Consider the following 12,953-nt stretch of genomic DNA (forward strand, 5'->3'; position numbering starts at 1 on the left):
TTCGGGCAGGCTCGGCTCGATCACAGTATTACCTACAATATCTTCCCATTGTATTTTTATGTTCGCCTGCCGTCGCGACCTTCGCTGTGTCGCCCGAGGCTATGGCCCCCTCGCCACACCCCACGCTACGCCGTTGATTGCGTCATTCGTAAATATCATTTATCAGCGATTCTCAGGATGTTTTTTTGTTTTTTGTTTGTTGTCTGAAAACAAAGTTCACGATCACTGTTTCTTTGTTTACAGTTTTTCTAATTCTAAAAAAAAACGAAGTATAGTCAGGGGCCGCCTTTTATTTTGGCCATTTTGTTCTCCTGTTACGACTACCAATCTTTATGGAGAGGAGGGGTAACCCACTGGAGGAACGATGGCTTCTCAACTGAGAGGTACACAGTTCGAATCCCTAAGGCAAAATGTACCAGTGACTTTAGTTTCTATGTTACCTACCCCTGTTAATGTTTAGTACCAGTACCTCTCGCTAAGGGTGTAGGAAAACATTGTGATAAAACCTGTATGTCATAGAAGGTTCACAAGCCCGTTTGAAATTCCCAAAACTCAATGGACCAAGGTGGCGGATTATGTCCTAAACATTTAGTTGCAGCGGAGCTCTTTGTGAAAGAGTTCGTCCAGGGAAGTACTACCACCTTACTCATTTCTGTCGTTTAGAAGGGTAAGAGTACTGGTGAAATTACAGGCACATGGGACTTGTCAACTTATGTCTCAGGGTGACGGGCACAGCGGTGGTGTCCCTAAAATATTGCCGATTAAAAGCTCTTAAGTGACATTGCAACTGTTATTTACAGGCGTGTCGCTTACCACCAAGCGTACGACTTATACATCCCGTCATTTAGTATTATTTTAAAAATCCTAAGAGGACACCCGTGCGTAGTCGTGGGGTATGAGGCCGATGATGATAATGTATAGTTCTTCATTTTGGCCCATTTTAAGTAAAGGTAATTCGATAGGGTAGCGCTAATATCCCAATGATTGTCCCAAAGGCGACAGCGAGCACCGCGTCCGGCGCGTCGAGCGGCGCAGCGGCGACTCGCACCACGACCGCGACGCGCACGCCCGCCAAGCACGCCGCCGCGTCGCGTGTGCAGCCCGCGCGATCGCTACACGGTTAGTATTCTAATCACCAAAACCGCGGAAATATTTTTTGTAACTTTACTAACCGAAAATCTACACTTGCAAAATTGTCAACTACTCGTTTAAAGCTTTCAACATTTCTATGCATTTGAATATAATTAATCTTATATCAATAAATGTAACATTATATCAATAAGTGTATCAACAAGTGTGTGTGAATTACATAAAAAAAAATATCGTGTCCTTATCTTCCTGTCGTAATCTTTTTTCAGTGTCAATAAGTTATTCAGAGAAACGACAAAATTCATCGTCGACTCCGGCAACTCCCGCCCCCACTCCGGTAAAATCTAGTGCGAACTCAACGGGCGCGCTGTCGTATACGGGCGCCATTGTGGGTGCGCGATCTCATACGTTCGCAGCCAAGCTCACTGCCACACCGCCACTCGATACTAAGCCCAGAGCCACATCTCAGGTATGTACTCCATCTTTTAAAACCAACCCATAAAATGTAATTTTCAAGTTTTTATTGACTGTCACGATGTATTCAATTTTGAAATTGCTCCACTTGTTTGTTATAATTTTAATAACAAAGATCGAACACTTACAAAAAATTCCTTCGATCCGGAGGGATTCGAAAACGTCTTCTAGCAAACCGTGCCAGACGCTAAGCCAACTAAGCCATGGAACGAACCAGCGGACCTTATAAAATTTTTTCATGTTCTTGTTTTATTATTAGATAAAGCAAAATAAATTTGTTTGACAACAAGTAAAACTTGTAAGAATACTATGGCCATTTTATAGTTATAGAATATGGACTAAAAACCTACTTCAAAATATTTATACTTTTCGTTATCTAACTAAACTGCATTTACTGCCTACATAAAAAAAGCAGATTTACCACAATATAAGGGTAGGTAAAATAGTTTATGTGCTCGCCAAACGACATCTTGTGTGATTCGCGACAATTACGGAGAATTGAAGGTACTTTTACGATCTTAACTCATTATACGTCTAACGACTGGACATGAAAAGAGGGGGTTTCGACCATTGACTCGAAGCGGCTTGGGGACTTCTCGCATTCTTTTGTCGCTTCTTATGCAACGTGATATTTTCCTTCGCCGTTGGTTAAAGGTATTTCTACTAAATATTCACAAATGCCGAATACACAGAAATTCGAACCTTCGACCTCTCATTTGAGAAACGACCGTTCTGCAACGTCACAGCTAAAAAACTAAGTTAAATATTGATTTTTAAATAAATGTTACAATGAATAGAGCGTCATCTCACGTAAAGGCTCTGGTAGCTGTAAAGGTACTGGCTGAGTGAGAAGCTTCATAGATCTGTCACAGGTGTCGCTTACGGCAAAAGAAACTGAAAACCCAATGCATAATCTCAGTACAGAGTACTAAAAAATCGACCTCAAAAGTTCACGGAAACAAATCTATTTGCCAAATTTTATTGAAATCGGTTACCGGAAAGTGCGCGAAACCGGATTCATCCCCTAGTTTGCCACCCTTAGACGTGGAATATTTTTTTCAAATTTAAATGAGACCAATACTGAGCTAACCTCTTTTCAACAAAAAAAGAATCATCAAAATCGTTTCACAAAGTTATCGCGTAACATACATACAAAAAAAATCAGTCGAATTGAAATAACCTCCTTTTTTTGAAGTCGGTTAAAAAGATCTGTAACCAAACTTATAAGACATTCGTAAGGTCTGTTGACTCGATGAGTAGCTGAGTTTGTAGAGCTGGTTTGGCTGGTTTGGCACAGACGCAGGTTCACGTCCTGTCACGACGAAGGATTTTCTTCTTTGTTTTAATAATTATTATAAGTGAAATGCTTCGCGATACTGAATGAAACTGTGTTAGGGGACAACGACGAGCCCGGCCTCGGGCGCGCCCAGCGCGTCCCCGCTGATGAAGGTCGCGTCGCACAGCGCGACAGCACGCGACTCGCCGCCTGCGCCTGCGCCGAAGGGCGAGGAGGGCGACAAGCCGCGCGGCTGCGCGCACGACCTGCAGCTCAGTCCCGACAACTCCGCCTCGTGGAGCGACGAACCCAGCCCCGCGCCGCTGCACATCAACACCACGCCGCAGGTACACCACGGAGAACTGCGGTGCCCTTACCATGAGTTTACACTGACCGTTGTGGCTAGCGACCACGTAAAACATTAGATAATTTTGTGTGGTAAACGGTACAGGTTCCTCAGCACCCGAAGAAGGTTACATATTGTATACAAATTTTTATCCGGTTTACTCGGAGGGCTCGGGTTCTTAATTGGAAACTATAGTTTTTAACATATAACGTCATACCAGCAAGATAGTTATCAAATTCCATAAGCGTTAATGCATCCTAACGTTTTCTTCATGTTTTTTTTTATTATACGAACCTAACACGAATGTATTGCGATTTTGCAGTCGAGCGCGAGCAGCAGCGGCGGGACGGGCGCCGGCGCAAGCGCAGGAAGCGGTGGGGCGCAAGAGTACTCGCTGTTCAAAGACCTGTCGGCCGGTGGCATGTGGGGTGCGGCGGGAGAGCCGCATCACTCCGTCGATCCGCCGCCCTTGCAGGTACGCCTAGCAGCCACATAACAACATACATTTCAAGACTTGAAACTATAGGGTCTTTGCTTGTGAAAATTAGTTAACTTTTTTAACAAAAAAATTATAGTTAGTATGTAAACAAGATCCAGTTTACATTTCACCTGACTGTAGTAGTTTATGTGACTGTTACATAATGAAAGGCATTAAAATACGAGTGTGGGTTTATGTATGTATGTATGTATGGCAGTTCATAAAAACGTCTCACGAGTGTTTTAATGCCTAATTATGCACAGTTACATACACTGCTTTATCTACACACATATTATAAGCTCTCTGTGATGTGTTCAGGAACCGCATGTTACGACTGGCGAAATGGCGGCAAATAAAAACTTTTCAGTCGCATGTCACACAACGTAGTTTTCATTTTTAATTCACAGACAGACTAGAATCGGCCCCACCTATCATATCGATCAATATCAAGGTTAGACTATTTTCCATCCCCTAAGATATCAAGTAATGTGTGAAATTGTCAAAATTTTATACTATTGACATTTCATTTCGAATAAAACTTCATCTCTACTGATATTAGAATTGAGGTCCAATCAAATTGTTTTGTTTTTCAAAGATGTTCGAAATGTGAATGTAGTAATAACATCGAGTTCGATGTTAATATGAAGCAATAATAACATTTTCACAGATAAGAAATTTGTTCTAACATAACAGTTTACCTTTCTTTATGCTGGTCGTAATTTACGGTTTTTGAACACATTGTAGAGAATTTATGATATGTGTATAGATAAAAACAATTATTCTCACAAGAGAAAATAATCTACGTTTTATTTTAAAAAAGATATTGGTTTGAAATTTAAAAACAGTTACGTTTTTCATTAATTTACAAGTTTCTATATTTGCAGCAAGCGGACGCGAGCAAGGCCCCCGGCTACCGCGGTGGCGGCGCGGCCGGCGGCGGCTGCTCCCCCTGCAGCCGCACTTCGTCACACGGCTCTACGCCGCCGCCCGCCTACGCGCCACCTGCGCCGCCGCCGCCCAACTACCACCAGCCTATGCCTATTGGTAAGTAACATTTTCAAAGCTTACATTGCTGCACGTTTGCCTACTTACTTATTAAAACCTTCTATGTCCACTTTTTTAAAATTTACAGGGGAAAGAAAATACTTAAAAAAATTCTATTCAAACGTAAGGTTTTAAAATTGATCAATATTTGTGTCGTTCATTGTAAAATTGAATGAAGTCCTTGTAATTAAATTTTCAAATAATGAGCTTTTAGCAAATTAGTGGGTAGTAATATTAGTTCTCTGCGTAAACTAGTAATGGGATGTTAGTGCAATTATTGGTGTTGCTTCACTTTTATAATGAAAGATATGACGAAAGTGATACTTTTACGCAAAAAAATATGTTTTAAAAACACCACTTCCATAAACATCGACACATACATATATGTATGTCTCAGTGATCATAGTGGACATGTAAAGTTTTAACAAGTTATGCACGGATTTTTTCTGTACAGTATAAACTGAAAAACTGGATTTTGGAACAGTGCTGCTTTGCGGTACAAATATACACGGTTATAGTAATCTGCCCAGGTCGGTTCTGCTCGGACTCAACCACCATATTTATATGTATAACAATGTAATATAACATTTTTACAGGCAACAATGTCAACATTGACATGAGTGGACTACCTCGGAATGGACCTATCTACCCGGACAACTCCAGGAATGGACATAATATGATGGTAAGTTTAGTTTGAAAATCGATACATGCTTCACAAGTTCGCTTTCGAAAATAAATTGGTAAATCTATTGGTTTCCCGACTAATTGGTTTACGAAACTCGTTAGACGTTTGAATATTAGCCTAAATTCTAAATTCCTTATATATATTAAATGGTCCAGTAAGTCGAATAAAAATTAAATGGGACATAAGATCAAGTCTCTACTTTCCAGTCTCCTAACATCAGTAGGGCTAGCACAACAGTGCGCGACTTGCGCAAGAGCGACATACTGCTATTCTCGCGTATAGATCTCGCGCTACTATCAATTATCCATACTATACCACACCCCGGACACTCTATATAACGGTAGAAACTTATTCGTCTACTGCGTAGGCGCTATCTGCACACACACAAATGTGTGCAAGAAGTGGTAGGGTTACCCATCACTTCCTTGAACTATTTATTCTCAGGTTCAAGGTGCACAGTGATTTCGCAAGAGCAAATGAATGTATTGTATATGTAAATAATATAATCATTACGTACACTAATAATTTTATTTATTTAATACTAAAACAACCGTAAATTACACAAGTTGAGTAAAATAAAGTCAAATAAGTAACTTAAACAAAAGACAAAATAATAGGTGAATAAGACTACCATAAATTACCTACACTGAAATATTTTTTATTAATAAAATAAAAATGTTTCAGTAATCTGTTACGAAATCACATTATATTGAACGTTCGAAATTTAAACATTAAAATCGTCCTTAGCGAACGGCTCGCTGACAGCCTTGCTGCCGTTCCATCAATGTGACCGTCAATATGAGGGCCGCGATATAGTATCTAAAACTAGGGAGGGGCGGAGAGTAGCCTTTCTCGTTACTTTTTATTCTCTGACTATACACGCATCAGGACAACTAGCAATCTTTCTACGATCAATACAGCTGACCAGCAAAACAATCTGCAGTCGGAAGTTGCCTTAATCCGTAGTACAAAGTGTTAAGAAAGAACCGTCTATCTTAGGTGAGCATGAGCGCCAGTGTGGGTGCAAGCCACATGGGCGGAGGCGGGATGGGGCTAGGCTATGTTGGTGTGGAGGGCGTGTCGCGCCTCAACCCTCGCGCACCTGACTTCGCGCAGCCCCACCGACAGCAGCACCCGCTGCTTCCCAACAAGCACAACGCACAGGTATTTAAAACTGTTCCCTTACATATCTTCGGTGTTGTAGAAAAAGTTTGTAAGCGACGTTTAAAAAAAATTCAAGGCAGCATGTTTGATGTTTTAGTCAAAATCAAATAATCATTTATTCCTTAGGCAAAATTTTTACACTTGAAAACGTCACTTGTAAGCTACTGTTCGTTCACTACGCTGACCTCCCTGCGAAGAACGAGCAAGAAACTCTAGGGATTGCACTTTTCAAATAAACATTTTGTCTCTCTATACATCTTTATCTAACACATAGTCTTCAATTCTATAATATGACTTTTCAATTAAAATACTTTTAATGTAAGTTTTAAACTTGGGATATGATAATCTAAATATATGCTCCAGAACTCCGGAATGTCATTATAAAAACGAATACAGTTCCCCATAAAATAATCTTTTACTTCTACATTTCTATAGTCTGTCTGTCTTTCCGTACAGAAACATAAATAAAATTATTTTGATTATTGTGATATTACGTTTGTTGTCTATTGAATACCACAATGTTTTTCTGCCACGATGTTCAATTATTTTTGGTGAAATTACTCTACTAGTTATTATTAATACTAAGATTGAACACTAGAAAAAAATCCTTCGAATCGGCAGGATTCGAGCCTGCGACTTCAGTATACCGTCTCTGACGCTCTCCCAACTGAGCTACGGAACGAGCCGACAGACCTTACGAATCTTTCTATGCGCTTGATGCATTATTATACACTTCCGGACACATAATTCGAGGCACCACACGCATTTTCAGTATTAAGTGCCCTAAGCGTAAACAATGTTTGATTGATCAAAAGCTATTATTCAGTTTTGAAACTAGTATACTAAACGTCTTTTCTATAAGTCCTTGTTGGAAATTTGGTTTTGCAAAACCGGGGAGAAAACTTTTCTTCGACCTGTTACAATTACATTACATTACCTGTTACATTACAACCTATTATTGTATTCTAGCCCTTTACGACAAAAATGCAAGGTGACTGGAATTATGTGTCCGGGAGTATATTATGCAATACGTAGCGCGTACAAATACGACTAGTGTTAGCTTATTTGCCCTAAAAACAGTGGTAAATTGTGGTGAAAAACAAATGACTGTTGCAGCAGCTGTTCGCGGGTACGAGCAGCAACGTGGGCTCCGGCGTGACTTCAAGCAACCTGAGCACGCTGCTGCTCTCCTATCAGCCGAACCAACCGAAGCCCATGCCGCACACGCCGCCCGCGCATCATCCCTACCAGGTATCCAGTCCTTCCATTTATAATTGCAAAACGTTTTCCGTTACCTATCTATAGAACATCATTGGGCAATAGTTAAACAAGTTTCATGACGTCATGAGTTCTTTTTTAATGTATTTGCATAATCTGTGATATCGAATACTACTATCTCACTCACACTCACATGCCGTCTTGCATTTTAATTTTAAGCAAAATAAATTGTACTGCTTTTAAATTTATTTCTTTTGAATCATGTACTATTTGAAACTTAAACCACCTGCTCATACCTTTTCGTAATGTGGAAGACCCTCGTAGCACAAGTAAATTATTTTTTTAAAAGGAGTGTCGAACTCAGCAAACTGTCCTTTTTATATTAAAAAGATATACTTTTTTTATCCAATTCTGCTGATAAAGAGGTAGAAACCCCAACGGTGGCAAAACTTTCGTGTTTTTTTTTATTGCTTCGAGTGACTGGACGTGTGCCTGTTAAGCGACACGCCTATCCATAGCAGTTGCAGTGCCACTCAGAGGTGTCGCAAAGATCTAAGGGACACTGTCACTCTGCCGTCCACTAAGCAAAACCCGGCTAAGTGACAAATGGTCAAATATCCGTTTTAATTAGAAAAGAATAAAGCACAAAATTGTCTTTTGAAAACAGTTAAAATTAGTTAACGTGTTCGACTTACCGTAACCTACCCTAACGATGCATAGCTGAGATATCATAAATAATTTCAATATTCTAAAATTGGGTTATGATTTTTTATGATATCTCAAAAAAATATTTTGTCTCTTAACCGCGCCTGGTCACCGTGAGACATAAGTTGACAACATAAGTACCCTTACTCTTCAAAACCGAAACAGTAATGCTTACATTACTGCTTGACGGCAGAAATAGGTAAGGTGGCAGTACTTCACTGGACGAAATCTTTCACGAGATCTACTGGTACTAAATATGTATTTCGCAGCAGTAGATCTGGTTTGGTAGCGACGTTTTTTGTGGCAGTCCCTGCTGGAGCGCGGGGTGGGCCACGGGGGCCACGGCTGGGGCTCCGAGGAGGAGGAACGCAAGCCGCGGCCCATCGGCACGGAGCGCGCCTGGAAGCTGACGGGCACCGACGACTGGTCGCACGTGCACGGGCACCAGCCGCAGCACGCGCACCCGCACGCGCACCTGCCCGACCACGACCGCTACCAGGTACGAGCGATGCTTCTTCTAGTCTCTGAATACGTTGTCGACACTAATACAAATAGAAAATCAACACAAAATTTATACCCAATAAACAAGGTCTGTAACAAAAATATGTACAAGGCTGCAAAGTTGTTGTTTGACGCGAGTGCTTACACTGAATCCTGAGCATAGCGAGTTCAAACCACGAGACGCAAAACAACTTTACTGCCGAGCGAAACACACAACTTTTCACATCACTATATGATGGATGAAAGATGGAGGAACATGGTAGATGAAAGAAAAACAGTTGAACTATAACAAATCGGTTTTATTCATTTAGTCATTAGTTATCGTTGCCAATTTAAATTCAACAATAATAAGAATAAAATGTACCAACGGATTGTATAAATATCAAATTCATGTAGGCTAGTTTTAGTAGTAGGTTAATTTTCGGTTTTAGTGAATATTTATATAAAAATACAAGTTGAAACGCGTTACTTCCTTGTGGAATGTGATGTTAGTATCTATTTTATGTTTGTCTGATGTATTTTTGCACTCATTTACCGCACATTTTGTCATTTTTAGCTAAAATTCTTGATCTGTTCGCGGTGCAAGTTGACCTTGAGCACTGAAGGCCCGCTCGCTCGTGTAGGCCCTTTTGGCGCGCTTCACTTTGCCTCACTTAGCGTGTGCGGACTGCGTTTCTATGCGTTATTATTCTAAGGGTGCACCACAATCCATCGTCAAGTTCGAATTTCAAAAACTTGTAAAAAACGTTTTGGAGCGCAGAATTTTAATGAGAAAGCAAGCCTTTCCGAGCTAGTGAAGTGGAAAGAAATTTGTAAGATTTGTTGACTCGTTTTGTAGCCCAAAGGGCCCCGACTTTGCTAGTTTTATTGAAACCACTGAGTAATTGTAATTCCATTGAAACTCTACTGAGATTATATTGCAATTATTGAAATATTTATTATTCTGCTAAATTCCAGTTGCAATAGCAGTTGAGTTTCAGAGAGTGTCAGTGGAATGGCAGTGTTGGCATCCATTCATTCGATCACTAACTGTCGATGTTGCCTTACTAAAACTACCATGGAACTTAATATGCATATCTATTTCATTTAAGCAGCAATTTATGTGTTCGATCTTTCTATAATAATAGTAATAAACAAATAATTATTTATTGAATAAATAGATAGATAGAATCTTTATTCGCCACCATGACAAATACACACACAGACACATGATACAGACATTAAGTTACGACGTAACACAGTTATATATTTTACTAATAGCTCTCTTGGAAGCCATGGCAATGAAAAGGCGCTTACTCAGCATAAATGACGCGGCTGCCCGCGACGCTAGTATTCTGCCAGGACCCTATAGGACAGAGACGCTACTCGTAGAACCCAAAACAAAACCAATTTCATTCAATCCAATTTAATTTCGTCCAATTTATTTATTTATTTACAATTTTTTTTTTAAACACCCTAGCCACATCATATTTAGCATAGCAAATAGTTAGCATAACAAAGTGTATATTGTGATGTTACGGTAATCATCATCCACTCAGATTATTATCTCACTTAAAGTGCTATGACCTCGATTTTCAAGTGCTTGTCTTGCGAGAATTACGTTGTTAACATTCTCTCATTGTATGCTACGTAGGGCGTTAGCGGCATGAGCGGTCACGTGGGCGTGGGACAGACCCTGGAATCAGGGTACGGCGGCGGCAACGGTGGCGCGGCCACAGCAGCCGCGCTTTCGCTAATGCACGCGCTGCCCCTGCACTACTTGCAACCTGGTCCCGGAGCCGCCGATCCCCCGCACCACTGGGACCGCAACCACCACCAAACCCCGGACAAACAGGTAACTTAACTCCCATTATAGTTTGAATTCTCAATTATATTTACAGCTCTAGAAAGTAGTCTCTAAAGTTACTTAGGGATCAGTCATTGACTTACAATTATATGGACGTCGGGTCCGCGCTAAAAAGTGTCCGCACTTGTAAGGCGCTAAAATGGTATACAGAGCGCGACACTCCGCTTTAGTCTTCATTTGTTCTACTGACAGCGCGATGCTGCGATGACATTACAATTTAAATTTCGAATAGGTTGACTTGGGACATTTTATTCGTGGTTTTTGTATTAGACCCGTCGTCCATTTATTTGTAAGTCAATGGGATCAGTGAAATTTTCAATCAATCACTATGGTAAAAATATGTAGTGAAATTGAGGATATGCATTGATTACTAAACTGCCTCCGTGGCCGAACTGTTCCCGTGTTAAGTTAAGTTAAGTTAAGTTAAGTCCCGTGTGATTGTAATTTCACCAGCACCCTTACCCTTCAAAACCGGAACTCAGTAATGCTCACATTGCTATTGGGCGGCAGAAGTAGGTAAGGTGGCAGTAATATGAATTCTCTCACTAGGAACTCTACAATTGCTTGTCAAAGGTTTATTTTTGTATCTTTTGCAATAAAGTTATATAGTAAGTGTAATACTTGTAACAAACCAAATAACTCTACAAGATAACTTTTGTTGCTGGCTTAAAAACTCTTCCGTGGTCGAACGGTTACCATGCCGGACTGTCACTCAGAGGTCCCAGGTTCGATTCCCGGGCCGGGAGAAATATTTGTATGGCCTACATTTTTTCTCTCGTGAGTTTAGGTGTAATTTGTGGTGGTCTATGTGTGTGTCCATGGCATCCGCGACACACGGTGTGTTGAGCGTGTGCGTTGTTATTATACAGTGTAAAAAAATTCAAATTTACCTCGAATACAAGAAAACCTCGTAGTCAATAGGTTTTTTTTTAATATCAACTGAACTAAATAAACTCGTGTATTGTAAGGATATTATATTTTTCATATAGCTTTAATTTCATTTGTAAAGAAATAAATTCTGAAATAAAGCCAGTAACCTAAGCAAAATGAACCGTATTAGTACGGGACAAATTGGAATTCGAACTGAGGTAGTACCGACTCCTAATAAAAAGGATTCAAATGCACTTTGATCTTTCAAACTTGCAACCAGAAATTTATCTATCAAATCTCCGATATGTAAAGAGTGTTCTCGTTTACAGACTTGGAGCAAATGGACTCACTAAGAGTCCCCCGGCATTGACGAGACTGCCTTACTGCGACACGCGCCGCGAGTCCCAGCGACTGTCGACACCTGTGTTCCCTACTGTACACCTTAGCGCGCGTTAGACCTATCCCACGAGGATTATATATAATTGTAACCCTTGGAAGCGGTGTAGATATTAGTGAGAAAGATTATATTATACAGATTATCTATATACATAATAGAGAAAATGTCCTATCGAGAAGAGAACTTCTTATACTGTACGATCGACTGAAGTGAGCATTAAACGATTCAATATAATGAAACTCGTGAGGGGATTCGGATGTAGTTTTATTTGTAACTGCCGATGCTCGCGACGCAACGTCACTTAGACAAATTGTTGTTACGTTCATGTCGGTCTCCGTAGTTGAGTCCGCGCTCGAACTAATAGTAGGTAGCTTGGAATGTGATTCCGAAATGCCGCAGAGTGTTTCGTTGCCTTGGCGCCGGCCGCTGCCCGCCGAGCCGGCCGGCCGCCGCCTCTATATACATATTTTACACTATATTATGGCATAATACGATATTATTTCGATAACGCTCGCTCGCCGAAGCGGATTATTAACGTGTATTAATAAAATTTGCTTGTACATGAAGATTAAATATCATATATTGATGCACTGTATCCACTGGTGTTTTTAATAATACCACCTGTTTTTCAATAATTCTTTTTTTAATAGCTTTATTTGGGTAATGTGTATATTTATAAGTAAATTATTATTGAAGACTTATATGTCTCGAATATAATTAAAGGCAGAGTATGCGGTAAGTTCTAGGCAAATAAACCGTTGTCAAAATATTTTCGTGTGTTTTTGATTAGGATCTTCACTAAATACGAGTCTGGCCAATCATTTTACCAAAAATAAACCATTGATTTTGACAAATAAGTT

General features: G+C 40.2%; 1 protein-coding gene across 11 annotated transcripts in view; it reads left to right on the forward strand.

Annotated features, from left to right (window-relative positions):
• LOC113240475 (ankyrin repeat domain-containing protein 17-like) overlaps positions 1–12,875 on the forward strand; it is a 38,688-nt gene extending 25,813 nt beyond the window's left edge. For 10 of the 11 annotated variants that reach the window (XM_026477800.1, XM_026477793.1, XM_026477798.1 and 7 more), the window contains 11 exons: positions 996–1,119; positions 1,359–1,558; positions 2,959–3,186; positions 3,508–3,660; positions 4,548–4,707; positions 5,304–5,389; positions 6,392–6,556; positions 7,673–7,807; positions 8,787–8,978; positions 10,614–10,814; positions 12,026–12,875. In XM_026477800.1, the coding sequence (XP_026333585.1) occupies positions 996–1,119; positions 1,359–1,558; positions 2,959–3,186; positions 3,508–3,660; positions 4,548–4,707; positions 5,304–5,389; positions 6,392–6,556; positions 7,673–7,807; positions 8,787–8,978; positions 10,614–10,814; positions 12,026–12,049 (1,668 nt within the window). In that variant the 3' untranslated portion in view covers positions 12,050–12,875. The remainder of the gene's footprint in view (positions 1–995; positions 1,120–1,358; positions 1,559–2,958; positions 3,187–3,507; positions 3,661–4,547; positions 4,708–5,303; positions 5,390–6,391; positions 6,557–7,672; positions 7,808–8,786; positions 8,979–10,613; positions 10,815–12,025) is intronic. The other variant, XM_026477791.1, reaches the window with a different exon arrangement.
• The last annotated feature ends 78 nt before the right edge of the window (positions 12,876–12,953 follow it).

The sequence above is a fragment of the Hyposmocoma kahamanoa genome, unplaced genomic scaffold (assembly GCF_003589595.1).
Source record: "Hyposmocoma kahamanoa isolate Upper Pololo Valley unplaced genomic scaffold, ASM358959v1 138, whole genome shotgun sequence".
Taxonomy (NCBI): Eukaryota; Metazoa; Arthropoda; class Insecta; order Lepidoptera; family Cosmopterigidae; genus Hyposmocoma; species Hyposmocoma kahamanoa.